We start from the raw sequence: 17,265 nt of genomic DNA on the forward strand, positions 1-17,265 counted from the left end.
CCGCCACAGGAGTCGCTAGAGTGCGATGGGACAAGGACATCCCGGCCGGCCTAACCGTCCCCTAGCCTGGACGACGCTGGTCCAATTGTGCGTCGCCTCACGGGTCTCCCGGGTCGCAGCCGGCTGGGACACAGCCCGGGATTGAACCCAGATCTGTAGTGACACCTCAAGCACCGCAGTGTCTTAGACCGCTGCGCCACTCGGGAGGCCTTAATTACAAATCTTTACGACTAAGCCCACAGAGATCCTTATGAATGAATAGGGATTCTATATGCAATTCTATGATGAAGTGCGTACACACATAGGCGGTCCCGTACTGGGAAGAAATTAAATTGACTTTCACCCCTGGCTATAGCCAACTCTTCTATCCTTGTCAAGCCGTACTACACTGTATACATGGCAATGAACGAACATAGAGAGGAGTTGGCTAAATCACAAACAGACTAGCCTGGTACCAGGTCTGTTTGTGTTGTCTCGCCAACTCCAATAGTCGTTGTCACGCCAATGACCATAGGAGTTGACAAGACAGCACAAACAGATCTAGAACCAGGCTGCAAACAGGATGGGACCACCAGGCTAACATCTAGCAGCAATGGCACTTCTTTGCTCCCCGCCCTCCTTCCTAAAACTGTGAAGTCTCGGTGAAGGAGATGGCGTCGGTCTTGTCGATGGTGAAGCCGCCGTTGACATAAGACTTTTTCTCACACTCCTCGTCGTCCAGCGTGGTCTCCAGGACGAAGGGGTTGGTCACGTCCACGTCCGAGGTGACGTCCATCCTCTCCAGCTCCCGCCTGGACAGCTTCTGGACGATGCCAGCTCCGTAGGCATCCCCCAGCACGTTGATCATGGTGCGGAAGCGGTCTCTAAAACAGCCGGAGGGGGTATGGTGAGTGACTATTGTCTGTTGATTATGAGTTAGTTAAAGATACTGTAGACTTTGCAATATCAGATCATCATACATTGCTGGGCAACTCCCTGCTTACAGACATCAACAACAAAAAAATGTATTCTGCCAAGACTGGCCCTCTTGGGCATTGCTCAAGGGATGGCACAAATCGGGAAGAGAAAGTAGTGGCAGTCTTGACAAATTGAAATTCTGTTGTTTTCTCTTAAGAAGTCGCACCACTGCGTATGGTGATGTTATATTGCTGAGTCTACCTTTAACACGTCGCACTGTTGTATTCATCACTAAAATAATTATTTATCTTGACAATATTACGCTCAACAAGGTATTACTCACAGTAGCCAATCCACAGCAACAATTAAAGTGACATCATTTGCAGGTAGTCCAACGGCAGTCAGCACAATCACCATGGTGACAAGTCCAGCGTTAGGCACACCGGCAGCTCCGATGCTGGCTACTGTTGCTGTTATACTGAAATTGGAGTAAGTTAACATCTTTACAATTCCCTTACCCTGACATATTATTAGGTCAGATGCTTGACACATGATACTAAAATAATGACACGACAGATGTTATAAATTGATGTGACAGCAGATTTCACCTGATTACAATTGAGTTTTTTCAGTTTTGTCAAGATCAAATATGTTTTGTTCTTACATCACTGAGTGGCATACTCATTCAGAGCAGCTGAAGTCCAATGCCACCAAAGGCTATGGGTTCTGATCACAAGTATACTAAGACACGTTAACTTGCTCAAATTATGTACATTGAATATAAAATCTAATTTCGACGTAGGCTGTTGGTGATTTACCTGATGGTGACAATCTGACCCACATCCAGAGAGTAGTCGTTGAGCTGGGCAATGAAGATTGCAGCAACCGCCTCGTAGAGAGCCGTGCCATCCATGTTGATAGTGGCACCCACAGGCAGCACGAAGCGGGTGATCCTCTTGTCGATCCGGAGGTTCTCTTCGGCACAGCGGAAGGTGACCGGCAGGGTGGCAGAGCTGGAGGTCGTTTTTAAGTTTAATGAAGGATGGATGCACGGATAGATGGATGGGTGGATTGTATAGATAGATGGATTAGATGGATGGATACATAGATAAGTCAGCCATTACATCTATGCTTTGCTATACACAACAGATTGTACAGTCATGGCCAAAAGTTTTGAGAATGACACAAATATACATTTTCACAAAGTTTGCTGCTTCAGTGTCTTTAGAAATTACTATGGAATACTGAAGTATAATTACAAGCATTTCATAAGTGTCAAAGGCTTTTATTGACAATTACATGAAGTTGATGCAAAGAGTCACTATTTGCAGTGTTGACCCTTCTTTTTCAAGACCTCTGCAATCCGCCCTGGCATGCTGTCAATTAACTTCTGGGCCACATCCTGACTGATGGCAGCCCATTCTTGCATAATCAATGCTTGGAGTTTGTCAGAATTTGTGGGTTTTTGTTTGTCTACCCGCCTCTTGAGGATTGACCACAAGTTCTCAATGGGATTAAGGTCTGGGGAGTTTCCTGGCCATGGACCCAAAATATCGATGTTTTGTTCCCCGAGCCACTTAGTTATCACTTTTGCCTTACGGCAAGGTGCTCCATCATGCTGGAAAAGGCATTGTTCGTCACCAAACTGTTCCTGGATGGTTGGGAGAAGTTGCTCTCGGAGGATTTGTTGGTACCATTCTTTATTCATGGCTGGGTTCTTAGGCAAAATTGTGAGTGAGCCCACTCCCTTGGCTGAGAAGCAACCCCACACATGAATGGTCTCAGGATGCTTTACTGTTGGCATGACACAGGACTGATGGTAGCGCTCACCTTGTTTTCTCCGGACAAGCTTTTTTCCCCGGATGCCCCAAACAATCGGAAAGGGGATTCATCAGAGAAAATGACTTTACCCCAGTCCTCAGCAGTCCAATCCCTGTACCTTTTGCAGAATATCAGTCTGTCCCTGATGTTTTTCCTGGAGAGAAGTGGCTTCTTTGCTGTCCTTCTTGACACCAGGCCATCCTCCAAAAGTCTTCGCCTCACTGTGTGTGCAGATGCACTCACACCTGCCTGCTGCCATTCTTGAGCAAGCTCTGTACTGGTGGTGCCCCGATCCCGCATCTGAATCAACTTTAGGAGACGGTCCTGGCGCTTGCTGGACTTTCTTGGGCGCCCTGAAGCATTCTTCACAACAATTGAACCGCTCTCCTTGAAGTTCTTGATGATCCGATAAATGGTTGATTTAGGTGCAATCTTACCTATCAAGGCAATATCCTTGCCTGTGAAGCCCTTTTTGTGCAAAGCAATGATGACGGCATGTGTTTCCTTGCAGGTAACCATGATTGACAGAGGAAGAACAATGATTCCAAGCACCACCCTCCTTTTGAAGCTTCCAGTCTGATATTCGAACTCAATCAGCATGACAGAGTGATCTCCAGCCTTGTCCTCGTCAACACTCACACCTGTGTTAACGAGAGAATCACTGACATGATGTCAGATGGTCCTTTTGTGGTAGGGCTGAAATGTAGTGGAAATTAATTTTTTGGATTCAGTTCATTTGCATGGAAAAGAGGGACTTTGCAATTAATTACAATTCATCTGATCACTCTTCATAACATTCTGGAGTATATGCAAATTGCCATCATACAAACTGAGGCAGCAGACTTTGTGAAAATGTAATATTTGTGTCATTCTCAAAACTTTTAGCCACGACTGTATGATCCTGAATAGTGACTGAGGCTTACCTGGAAGAGATCATAAGAGCAGTGACCAGTGCCTGGGCCATCCCTAAGGTAAAGGTATATGGGTTCTTCCTCACAATGGCAAAGTAGATCAGCGGCAGACAAATGGTGGAGTGGATAGCTAGGCTAAGGAGAGAAATAAAACATTACATTCCCATGAAAAAAAAATTGTGATGATCAAACAAGTTTTGACTCGTAAGAAATAGCTGACTAACCCCTGGCGTTAACTGGGGACTAAAACTCTCCTCCTCCAGCTTATAATAACACAATGTCCAGGGTTGCGTCCCAAATGGCATCCTATTCCCTTTATAGTCTACTACTTTATGACCAGGGCCCATAGGCCTCTGGTCAAAAGTAGTGCACTATATAGCCATTTGGGACACACATGACTGCGTTCCCCCTCACTAAACTCAGTTTCCTTTTGCTGGTCACCCAGAAGCATCATTCTGTCCGGTAAATTTACGGGTTGGACAGGCGTTCGCCAAAGGCCTCATTACCGCAACTGCAGGTTGAGCAGTTTTAAATGTCCTTGGTTCTTATCTGTGCCGGGACAGAGCTGGGCTTTTATAGTATCTTTGCAGGAAACCTGGACCCTAATGCCAGCTATAAATCTAGCATTGTTGTGGCGAAGTATCAGAAAGAGAAAGAGGGACTAAGATGGCTGGCTCAGACTCACCCACTCAGCACTGTCACCATGTACAGGCCCATCTTTCTGAAGATCTCCCAGTCTTCTACCTCGATGATCTTGGCAGCTATGAGGAAGAGTATCCCCACTGGCATGTAGCTGTAATTGCAACAATACACTCTTAGAAAAAAGTTTCTGAAAGGGTTCTTTGACTGTCCCCATAGGAGAACCCGTTTTAGTTCCAGGTAGAACCATTTTGGGTTCCAGGTAGAACCCTCTGTGTAAAGGGTTCTATACGGAACCCAACACGGTTCTACCTGGAACCAAAAGGGTTCTACCTGGAACCTAAAAGGGTTATTCAAAGGGTTCTCCTATGGGGACAGCCAAAGACCCTTTTAGGTTCTAGATGACCACTTTTTTTCTAAGAATGTAGTGTTAATGCCATTGTTATCATCATCATCATCATCATCATCATCATCATCATCATCATCATCACCACCACAGAAATGGCAGCATTACATCTATAATAGCATAGAAAACAGCTACCGGATGAATTCACCTAAACAGCTGTTATGTACTGTAAGTGAGAGATGTATGTCGTCTAACAGGCTGTTACGTACCACATGATAATCTGGACTAGCCTCATGGTGGCCTCGTTTAAAGCGTCAAAGAATTCCAGCAGAATGCGTCCCCTTTCGCCCATCTTGCCGATGACAAGGCCGAACGCCACACAAAACACGATGAGGCCCAGCACGTTGATCCCATCAGAATATGACCCGACTATCTTATAGTCCTTGGTGATGTTCTGCAGAGGGGAAAAATAAGGAAGAAAGTAGTTTAAGTACAAAATAGATTTTGGTCAAAAGATCCACTTGTGGGGCCTCCCAAGTGGTGCAGCAGTCTAAGGCACTGCATCTCAGTGCTAGAGGCGTCACTACAAATCCGGGTTCGATCCAGGGCTTTGTCGCAGCCAGCTGCGACCGGGAGACCCATGAGGCGGCGCACAATTGGCCCAGCATTGTCCGGGTTAGAGGAGGGTTTGGCCGGCCGGGATGTCCGCAGGAGTCACGCTCTATAGCAACTCCAGTGCATGCTGAAACGGTCGCCAGTTGGACGGTGATTCCTCCAACACATTGGTGCGGCTGGCTTCCGGGTTAAGCGAGCAGTGTGTCAAGAAGCAGTGCGGCTTGGTAGGGTCGTGTTTGGGAGGACGCATGGCTCTCGAACTTCGACTCTCTCGAGTTCGTACGGGAGTTACAGCGATGGGACAAGAATGTAACTACCAATTGGATATCACGAAATTGGGGAGAAAAAGGGGTTAAAAATTGTATACATTTTTTTTTAAAGATCCACTTGTGAAGTATTGTGTTACAGTGGGCTGACATCCATGTCTTGAGCTTTTTCCTCAGATCACAACATATTGACCCGTCTACACAGTGGCATGATAATGTAAGTTGATTTGTGGTCATATCCATTACATTAGATGTGGGTGGTCAGGTGTCAATTAACAAAGGCTAAGTTGAAGACCCACATTTTCAACCCACAAAGACAAAGATTGTGATTGGACAGATAGTCATCTGATTAACTCTAATCAGGTATAAAAAGTAAACCAAATCTGATTAACTAAATCAGGTATAGAAAGTAAACCACATCTGATTAACTCTAATCAGGTATAAAAAGTAAACCAAATCTGATTAACTCTAATCAGGTATAGAAAGTAAACCACATCTGATTAAAAGTAAACCAGGCTTAGCAGCTTCGATCCTATCAAATCACAGCTTTTGACACGCAGGTGGATAAACACATGGAAACAGTGACACCTACCTCTGGGGGGAAAATGGTTGCCATGACAGCGGTAGAGAGAGGAGGGAACATTGTAATTGTAGTGTTCCCCTTCACTTTAGGTGGTTCCAGCTCTTTGCGCTTTGTCTTGTACTGGAATGATTGAATAGGTTGAATTGAAATAGTTACATTTGACATGGTTACATTTTAATGTAGGATCATGTTTTCTCCTCAAAGTGCAGTGATTGTATAGCCTGGCCCCAGATCTGTTTGTGCTGTCTTGTCAACTCTTATGAGAATTGGCAAGACAGCGCAAACACACCTGGTACCAGGCTAGTAACTGAAAGCTTTAATGTACAAATCAGACAATGACGTTTACCTGTTGGAAACAAGCCTGCAGTAGGTTTTCAGGAAACATGTTTCTGTGGATGGAATAAAACATGTTGAGATTGCAACAATGTGAGACAAATGTGGAAATGTTATACACACTGCACCTCTGACTGATGGAGAATGGACCTTTTGTAGAAATTCTATAAAACTATTCTTCTATATGATGGTATGAAGCGTAGCTGTCACCTGACAAGATCCAGTAGAGTGTCGACAGTGGTGACGTTTGGTGTGATCCCTGTCCTGTCGATATGTTCGGCCTCCTGAGAGACACCAGGTTTGATGGTCATCACCAATACAATACCTGGAACACATGTTAACCGTCAGTCAATATTCAGCTTTCAATGGTGACGTGTAAATAACAACATGTTACATAGTTAGTATGTCACTCACTTAATCTGAAGCATGAGGCACTGAAACCTTCCACATTTTGTTCAGTGCTTCATGCTTCATAACAGATGGCAGCTGAAAGAGAATGGGACCAAGCCAGTCATCCTGTTAACTCACCCAGAATGACTGCGATGATGGTGGTGGAGAAGTAATACACCACAGCCCTCAAACCTATCTTTCCAGAAACTTCCGAATCCAGGGCGGCGACTCCTGTGACCACAAACAAGACAGAAAGACAAGTAACCTGTTGTTCACCCAAAGGAGGCATATCTGTCAACAAGTCCTCTCAATGACAATGGCTATTTCATTTGTCCTTGACTAAGATATCTGGCGCAACAATGACCTGTCGCAGATGTCTAGACGCAGAACTCAAGAAGATCCGCTTGCCATGGCCTGAGGCAAAGAAAGCAGCCCAAGTTCTTCTAGGAACTAAGAGGATTAATACTTAAGTAAGATATCTTAACCTTCTCTGATGGCCCTCTTCATTAAACATAGTGCTGAGTGACTGAAATGCAATTCATCCCAAGTTACCTGTTATCATGCTGGAGATGATGAGGGGCAGGATGACCAGCTTGAGCATCCGCATCAGGATCTCTCCCGGGAAGCCAAAATACTGCTTATGAAGGTGGGAGAGGGAGGCATATTCCCTGACCACCACCCCAAGACCTATCCCTGAGGGACAGAAGGAAGGAGGAAGAGAAAGGAGGGAGAGCGAGCGAGCGAAAGAAAGCGATAAATAAGACAGCCAATTCAAGAGGTTGGTTCACACGGGTTAGTTCAATGCGTGGCTAGTTCAATACATCACACTGTATTATTGCAGACCGTGTCCCACACTAGCCATACACTGAGTATGATGCATTTTCACAGTGGAAATTTAAAGTGGGAGAACAGAGAGAGGGAGAGATAATGATGACAAAAAGGAACAATATTAATGTTTGACCTGCCTGCCACGTCAAATTAAAACGGAAACATCATTATCATTTCAGAGCTGCCATGTAAGCTACCACAATATTATGCCCATGTGATTTTCTTGTTTTTAGTTTTACGGGCCAAGGTGTTGCATAAGTTTCGCCTTGCTCTGGGTTTCATGACGCTGGCTCAAGGTTGTGACATTGAGGAAAACACTTCCTTTAGCCATAAGCTATGTAGCATTGCTATTGCTGACCTGCGCAGCAACAACGGCCTTGGAGAGCATTAGTTTATTGGCCAAGCGGGCTGCCTGTCTTGGCGTTTTTATAAGGCTCATTGCGCATCGCTATGGGGGTTTTCGCCCATAAATGCCACATACAGTGAGTTTCTCAAACCCCCCCCGCCCCACCACCCTGAGTGTGTTATCAACCATTACAGGCCACCATAAAATAACCTTGTGCAAGGTGATGACACAGCAAATCGTAACTGAACAAGTTACATCATTCCTAATGAAAAATAAAACCTCTCATAATGAATACACTGTATAGTAGTGGTTTAGTGTTAATGGTGGTGGTGGTAAGGTTAGAAACTGTTGTGGGGGCTACTGGATGGGTCATGTTGACATGCTGAGAACCAAATACGCCCAAATAGACATTGCACAAGCCTAGACGAATACTCCTGAAGCAAACAAGTGATTCATAAGTTATGTTATAATTCGCATTTTGCCATGCAATTTCTATGTAAATATCAGGTAATTTCTGTAAAATAATGTGCTTCCAAAAATTGACGAATCGCACTCTCCATGACGTTTTCTGATCAGTTTTCATGGTTTAATTAAAAAGATGAGTCGGCACATCTCTTGAGATCTGGGTCGGAATTCACAAAGCGTCTTAGAGTATGTGTGCTAGGATCAGTTTTGTCTTTTAGATGCTAATAAATATGATTATATGGAGAGGGGGGACCTGATCCTAGATCAGCATGTGGAGATGGAAATCTTGCAGCAGACACTTAGCAGACACTCTTATCCAGAGCGACTTACAGTAAGTAGTGAGTGCATACATTTTCGTACTGCCACAACAGGACAGTTATTGGCAAAGCTAAATTACTTACTTATGAATGAAACATACATGATGACGGCCAACAATACCGCCCATGTAATTACTTAAGTACAGAACTGGCATGAAAGGGGCTGCCTTGCTATTAAAGAGTAGTGGTCAGCAACATGGGCCACATGGTGGAGTAGTGAACTTTTGTCATCCAATGGCAGAACTACTTTTCTGTTTAAGGCGTTCCATGGCATCCAACCAAATTACAGACTGACAAGAGTGCTCATCTCAGCATGTAATCCAAACGAGGTCCTGACTTCTCTGTTGTCACTCAAGATTCCATGTCACTCAATTAGGGGTGTTAATTAAAGGCGTATGCTGCCATTTCTCTGATGAAATTCACGAAAAATGAAGGCTCAATCAGAACACTCAAACTTAGGCCAGAATTCAAATGGGACACTACTATGGCCACCTAAAAGTCCCCAGCTTCCTTATTTAGATTTTTGAAAGATTTTATTGAACTACACAAAACATATATGATACAAACAACATACAGATGCACACAAACATCCACAACATCACCCCTGCCCAGACCCACCTGCTCCCACCCTCATCTCTAGCGCCCGCATCACTCCGCCATATGGCCTCAAATTGCACCATTTTGTTTCTCTCAGTCGCCCACGCACTTTCAACATTCAGATAATAAAGCATTTGACCTTTCCATTGTGTTAACGATGGACGATTGGTTGATTTCCAGTTAAGTTTATGTTTTTTCTCCCAAGATGATTGATGAGAAAAGCATCGTCCAACCCATCAGGTATCTCACTGCACCCTCATATACCATGTCCCCGGCTTCCAATTGGCTTTTAACCCCCACTCCTCTCCACTGTAGCTCTTAGAACGTAAGAAAGAGGAATGGATTATCTATTTTGCCATGTGCATTTGGACCAACACAGGTTTATGTTGACATTCTAAAACTCTGCTTAAGCAGAGATGGTGTAATCCTTGTGGAGGACACTTCAAAGTCAGCATTTATCATTTAATTGGTCGAAAGCCTTTAAAACGCATTAGACACAATACTGCCACTGAGCCAAAGTCCATTTAGTTCATAAAATGATAAATGTCCAACCATTAAGAAGCCAAGCAAGCACCAAAAATTGTTCACGGGTAGGACAATTCGGTGACAGGGGCCATACAAATCAGTGTGTAATTCTTTCTACAAACAAGGGGTCGCAGGCAGCTTCAGAGGAGGATTGTGAATAAATCTAAATAAATAATAGCCTTCTCTGCATAATAAAGTAATACGTTCCATAATTAACAATGCATTTTTTGATTAATTGTCCACCCCCACCATTAGCCTTTTGCTGTGAGCTCATCTTTGCATTTTAGCACTGTGAATGACAACAAAGGAGCATATTATAGTTTATACCACGGCGAGACTGTGTCGTAGGTTATTTCCACAGGACTCCACAGCCCCTGGTTGATTATCCCTTATGTATTTTATATCTATTAAATAAATGTCATAAGCCAGAAATGCTGTGGTGGGCTGGGCCATATATGGCCCCTGAATCACACTATTTGCGAATCACATTGACAGGACCTTGCATGCAGAACAGCTGTACCGACTGACTGGACTGAAGGAGCCAGTGGAGTGTGCCGCTTCAGTCTAGTCACGTTCGACTGGGGCTGTGAGACAGGCTCTGGGAGGCAGCAAAGCTCAGCACAGGGAACCCTGTCTCTGTCGGAGAGTGGGCAACGAATGGTGTAGCAGAAACTGCGAACGCATAATGATCAGTCACACACGTGCACAATTATGAACAGTCACACACTATAATGATAAGTCACACACAGAAACACACACAGATACTCATTATGAACAGCCACAGTCACACACTGTTTGCATCCATCTTCGAACATCCTCACAGCATAAGCACACACACAGATGCATGCACAGCCTGGTCTCATACACTAGATGTAACATAGTAAACGTAAATCCAGAACACCCAAATTAGTATGTTACGTTTGGTTTGCTTACATAAGACAGATGGTTACTTAAGGCAAAAACGAAAGTAGGGTGATTGGTCGTAAAACGCAAACGTCTAGCAACCCAAAGGTTGTGAGTTCGAATCTCATCATGGACAACTTTAGCATTTTAGCTAATTTCCACCTTTTCAACTACTTACTACTTTTTAGCTACTTTGCAGCTACTTAGCATGTTAGCTAACCTTTCCCCTAACCCTTTTATCTAACTCTTGCCCTAACCTTAACCCTTTAACCTAACTCATAAACATATCATACATTTTGAAAAATGTTAACATATTGTACGTTTTGGAAATGTGTAACATATTGTACGTTTAGTAAATTCTTAACATATAACACAAATTGTAATTTGGAATATATCATACGAAATTGGTGATGGACATCCACAAATTAATACATACAAAACGCAACATATACTAAATGTAGTGTCTCGGATTTACGTACAGAATCATACGAAATGCTCTGAGACCAGGTTGGTATGCAGCATGCACAAAGCCGACATTATGCACACAACACACACATGCGTGCACATTGCTATTCTAATCAACCAGCCCTCAGCCCTACGCATCCTTATATGACCAAGAGAGGCTGCTGGATGACTCCAAGCCTGGACTGCAGCAGGGGAATACATCAGGAGAGAAAGCAATGACAAATGTGGCAAAACAGGAGAAAATAAATTGCTGAAAAAAAGGACAGAGGGAAGGGGAAATGGGTAGGATGCACCACCATTGACAGAGCAAGGAGAGTGGAGACAGACGGGCAGCCTCGCGGAAGTGTGACATCAAGCAAGACTTATTCACGTTAAGCAGAGCGCAGACATTATGGGGGCTTCGCTTTCACTTACCTAACAGCACCGACACAATGGTCGCAATAAGCAGCCAGTTCCTCTTCAGCAAGCCTTTGAAGTCCCAGCCCCTGCGTTCTTTCTTCCCCATCATGTCCATTGGTGTGGCTGTTGGTTGTTTCCTTTAGCCCCCGCAATAGAGAGCACAATGGGATTCGGGACTCTCCGGAGACACAAAAGGCTCCACGTATCGGGCGGCCAGCTGACAGATGCAGCAGACAGTAGAGGCGGCTAGTAGCTGTCTGCGCTGCTGCTATAGCTACCAGAGGATGCGGCTAGCCTGCCTGGCTGTCAGTTGTTTCTGATGGAGAGAGACTGGAGAGAACCGCCTCTTGTGTGTGTCTCTGTGTTTGTGTGAGGCAGAAAGTGTGTGTGACGGAGAGAATGAGAGGGGGAGATACATCACCAGGTTTTTATCCATAGGGTCACCTCCAACCCCCCACCATTACACGCACACACCCACCCACCTACACACCCCCGAGAGCTGCTCAGTCTGGGGTCTTTCTCCTTCATTACATCTAGGAGATTAAAAATATATTCTCCAGAGACAGTCACTGAATGCAATAGCCTACTTTGCATGGGTAGTATCCTAACAGAGTTAGTATGTTATGGAGAAATGGCACAATATTGTTTGGCTGGCTGCTGACTGCTGTATCATATGTGCACAGACAGTTAACCATTTCTGGGAGGGATTGGAAAGATTTTGCAGTGATGTTACAGATGGCCTATGAAAAACCTTTTTCAAAGGGCATCCTTGGTTTCACAACTGTAAAACATGTATGGATCATTAAAAGCATAAAGAACCATGTAAAACATGTATGGATAATTATGGGTCTTTTCTGACATGTACTATTGATAAAATAATGTATATGTTGAAAGATAATGATAAAATAATTCCACTGAAACCTTATGACTGTATGAAATTGATTAGAATCATAAAATTATAATCTGATGATGTGTATAGTTTTAGTCGGAATTAGGTTAAACAATGTATCTGTATAGTGGAAAAACACAGACTGTCTGAGCAAGGCGTAGGTTAGGATTTGAACTTGGATGTGGGTGCCTAGGAAAATACCCGAAGAACAATTAAAACTGTGTTTGAACCGACCTGGCTAGGCCTCTAAGGAACTTATAATAGCATAGGGAGTACTTCTCAAGGTTTCTCTAATCTCGGGGGAATGGAACTGCTGGCTTGGTAGTGATAAATAGTAGATACAACTCACCTACTGTTCGTATGTATGTATGTGCGTAGGATATCTACAGTTTGTGTGGAAGTATGTGTGCAGCTATAAAATGGATGTCTTTGTATAATGGACTTTAGAACGTTCTCTGAATAAACTGTACTATCTTTTTGCATAAGCTGAGTCTCTGACTAATTATTATTAAACCCATGGTCTTACAGATCTAGGGGATTGGTCAGAGCTATTGATTGTCAGTTATTATCATTGGGATTGAAAATTCTCGCGACAACTATCAAATGATTAACTCAATGTTCATAGGAGTCGTATGATTCATGGGAATGCCTTTCCATTCAGTTTTGTTTGTGTGCATTAATTTTTCAAATGTCAAATTTGTGGATGAATGTAATTAACTGTTTTGGACTACAAACTGCCCTCCAAGACAGGATTGTGTGGAGGCACCAAATCTTAGCTGAGATTTTATCGTATCGCCTATTTGGCCTGGCAACAACAGCCCCGCACAGTGTCCATTCCTTAACTATACTGCCACCTACTGTGCCTTAGACACCTGCACCTAATCTTTACACTAACTAACACACAAAATGCATTGTATAAGAATATATAACACAAGATCCTTTAATAAAAATGCCCATTGATAGAAATACCATTCTAATTGAACATTGAGAAGATATCTCATTTCTAAACATACATTCTGCTGTCCTTATTTCTTCATAACATTGTTCAGTATGCAGCGCATTTGGAAGGTATTCAGACCCCTTGACTTTTTCCACATTTTGTTACATTACAGCCTTATTCCTTATCAATCTACACACAATACCCCATAATGACAAAGCGAAAACAGGTTATACATTTTTGCACATTTATTAAAAATAAACCTTATTTAGATAAGTATTCAGACACTTTGCTATGAGACTCAAAATTGAGCTCATGTGCATCCATTGATCAACCTTGAGATGTTTCTACAACTTGGAGTCTACCTGTGGTACATTCCATTGATTGGACAAGATTTTAAAAAGGCACACACCTGTCTATATAAGGTCCCACAGTTGACAGTCCATGTCAGAGCAAAAATCAAGCCATGAGGTCGAAGGAATTGTCTGTGGAGCTCCAAGACAGGATTGTGTGGAGGCACCAAAATATGTCCGCAGCATTGAAGGTCCCCAAGAACAAAATGGCCTCCATCATTATTACATGGAAGAAGTTTGGAACCACCAAGACTCTTCCTAGAGCTGTCCGCCCGGCCAAACTGAGCAATCAGGGGAGAAGGGCCTTGGTCAGGGAGGTGATCAAGAACCCGATGGTCACTCTGACAGAGCTCCAGAGTTCCTCTGTGGAGATGGGAGAACCTTCCAGAAGGACAACCATCTCTGCAGCACTCCACCAATCAGGCCTTTATGGTAGAGTGGCGAGGCGGAAGCCACTCTTCAGTAAAAGGCACGTGACAGCTTGCTTGGAGTTTTCCAAAAGCCACCAACAGACTCTCAGACCATGAGAAACAAGATTCTCTGGTCTGATGAAACCAAGATTGAACTATTTGGCCTGAATGCCAAGCGTCACGTCTAGAGGAAACCTTGCACCATCCCTACGGTGAAGCATGGTGGTGGCAGCATTATGCTGTGGTGACGTTTTTTAGCGGCAGGGACTGGGAGACTAGTCAGGATAGAGGGATAGATGAATGGAGCAAAGTATAGAGAGATCCTTGATGAAAACCTGCTCCAGAGCGCTCAGGAGCTCAGATTGGGGCAAAGGTTCACCTTCCAACAGGACAATGACCCTAAGCACACAGCCAAAACAACACAGGAGTGGCAAGTCTCTGAATGTCCTTGGGTGGCCCAGCCAGAGCCTGGACTTGAACCTGATCTAACATCACTTGAGAGACCTGAAAATAGCTGTGCAGCGACACTCCCCCCATCCAACCTGACAGAGCATGAGAGGATCTGCAAAGAATAATGGGAAAAACTCCCCAATTACAGGTGTGCCAAGCTTGTAGCGTCATACCCAAGAAGACTCTAGGCTGTAATCGCTGCCAAAGGTGCTTCAACAAAGTACTGAGTAAAGGGTCTGAATACTTATGTAAATGTAATATTTCAATTTTTTATTATGAATACATTTGCAAAAAAATCTAAAAACCTATTTTTGCTTTGTCATTATGGGGTATTATGTGTAGATTGATGAGGGAAAAAAACAATATTATCAATTTTAGAATAAGGCTGTAACGTAACAAAATGTGGAAAAAGTCAAGGGGTCTGAATATTTGTTCGATTCAGAATGTTTATTATCATCGTAAAATAATCAACTGAATAATTGTAAAGAATCGGTACTTGGAGTCATAGAATCAATATATCGTCTTAAATAATATTGCAATACTCAACTTTATCTATTTCCCCCCCATCCCTAGCGGAGTTTATACAGAATTCAGAGAAATACAATATATATATATATGACAGTTAATAGGTCTGGAAGAGGATAGGCAGTGATAAGCTGTTAAATCTGTACACAAAATAGATTTTAAAAAACATGGCATATGCATATATTAATATCCCGCCCATAACGAAGTGTTCCAACAGGGCTACTTAGCAGCCTGTGGCTCAGTTGGTAGAGCATGGGGCTTGCAATGCCAGGGTTGTGGGTTCTATTCCCACGGGGGAAAATGTATGCTCTCACTCTGGATAAAAGGGTCTGCTAAAATGCTTAAACCTGGGTGTCAGACAGTGTGGCTGTTGTGGAGTCTATTGCGCTCGCTCCCTGTGGTGCTATGGGAGGATCCGGTCACTTTCTTAGGAGGCGTTAGGCGACTGGGGGTGAACTCAGATATCTTTTTTTATCATGAGATATTGTGGTAGGAGAATCAGAATTAGCTAAGTAACATAGATAATTAAGATGTCTTATCTGCAGAATATGCTTACATGATTGAACTTTTGAACTCTTATTATTAGAATGTTTCCCTTCGGACTCTGGTGTTGGCAGCTGCACCTCATATGGCCTCAGTCACCTGGGGCCCAGAGAGGGGAGAAGTCAGGCTTGTCTATCACATGTCCCTGTTGCTGTACAAAATATCAGAAAGTGAATAGGGCAAAGGAGGTCAGAAGGGACCATTGTTTCCATATGTGAATATGTGTCTTTACCAATTGCAAACCATGTGAAGGGATGGCGTGAGTAATGGGGAACCAATCACCAATCACAATGTCTGTGCATCAGTCACCCCCTCCTTGCACCTTGGGGGAGATTATTCTCTTCCCTAGTTCCCTTTTTAGCAAGGTGGAGACTAAGTAATAACAAATGTCCTTTTAAGTTCTTAGTACTGATCAAAACAATATCTTTGTATTTGGGGCCAAGATTTGGCACAGGATGTGTGGGGTTGGTGTCTGGAACCATTGTACGTCATCTCTAATGTTGCACCTATATAGTATATAACCCAGAGGCTCACTCCACTCAGTGGGCTCTCACTCTATTCACTTTGTGGGTGGTGTGACCAGCTCCCTTATCAATATGTTTTTAATAAAGTGAATATCCTGATTGGTGATTGACCTTGTCTCTCCTCATTATTGGTAATTGAAAATATCCATTACATTATTACAGTCCGAATATGCAGAATTAGGATCTCTAGTTCTCAGATTATATAACTAGCTCCAACTTTTTATTTTATTATTTTTATTTTATTTCACCTTTATTTAACCAGGTAGGCTAGTTGAGAACAAGTTCTCATTTACAACTGTGACCTGGTCAAGATAAAGCAAAGCAGTGCAACACAAACAACAGAGTTACACATGGAATAAACAAACATACAGTCAATAACCCAATAGAGAAAGTCTATATACAGAGTGTGCAAATGAGGTAAGATGAGGGAGGTAGGCAATAAATAGGCCATAGTGGCGAAATAATTACAATTTAGCAATTAAACACTGGAGTGATAGATGTGCAAAAGATGAATGTGCAAGTAGAGATAACAGTATGGGGATGAGGTAGTTGGATGGGCTATTTACAGATGGGCTATGTTCAGGTGCAGTGATATGTGAGCTGCTCTGACAGCTGGTGCTTAAAGTTATTGAGGGAGATATGGGTCTCCAGCTTCAGTGATTTTTGCAATTCGTTCCAGTCATTGGCAGCAGAGAACTGTAAGGAAAGGCGGCCAAAGCAGGAATTGGCTTTTGGGGTGACCAGTGAAACATACCTTCTGGAGTGCGTGCTATGGGTGGGTGCTGCTATGGTCACCAGTGAGCTGAGATAAGGCGGGCTTTACCTAGCAAAGACTTATAGATGACCTGGAGCCAGTAGGTTTGGCGACGAATGTGAAGCGAGGGCCAGCCAACGAGAGCATACAGGTCGCAGTAGTGAGTAGTATATGGGGCTTTGGTGACAAAATGGATGGCACTGTGATAGCAAATTGGATGCAGTCTGAGTAGAG

General features: G+C 43.4%; 1 protein-coding gene across 1 annotated transcript; it reads right to left on the reverse strand.

Moving 5' to 3' along the window:
* Positions 1-622: 622 nt before the first annotated feature.
* Positions 623-11,761, reverse strand: slc1a1 (solute carrier family 1 member 1). Its single transcript, XM_038976026.1, has 12 exons — positions 11,662-11,761; positions 7,354-7,494; positions 6,940-7,032; positions 6,622-6,736; positions 6,425-6,467; positions 6,088-6,198; positions 4,884-5,068; positions 4,315-4,422; positions 3,642-3,764; positions 1,716-1,910; positions 1,241-1,375; positions 623-863 (listed from the first exon to the last, which is right to left on the reverse strand). The coding sequence occupies exons 1-12, from the start codon at positions 11,759-11,761 to the stop codon at positions 623-625; spliced, it is 1,590 nt and encodes a 529-aa protein (XP_038831954.1).
* Between the last annotated feature and the right edge of the window lie 5,504 nt (positions 11,762-17,265).

Source organism: Salvelinus namaycush, chromosome 36 (genome assembly GCF_016432855.1).
Source record: "Salvelinus namaycush isolate Seneca chromosome 36, SaNama_1.0, whole genome shotgun sequence".
NCBI lineage: Eukaryota > Metazoa > Chordata > Actinopteri > Salmoniformes > Salmonidae > Salvelinus > Salvelinus namaycush.

Excerpts from the sequence above, each read along its gene's own strand:
- slc1a1 (XM_038976026.1), bottom strand. The coding sequence starts at position 11,761 with ATGGACATGATGGGGAAGAAAGAACGCAGGGGCTGGGACTTCAAAGGC. Across the intron at positions 7,495-11,661 it reads CATTGTGTCGGTGCTGTTAG|GGATAGGTCTTGGGGTGGTG; the intron begins GTAAGTGAAAGC and ends TCTGTCCCTCAG. Across the intron at positions 6,199-6,424 it reads TGCAGGCTTGTTTCCAACAG|TACAAGACAAAGCGCAAAGA; the intron begins GTAAACGTCATT and ends CAATCATTCCAG.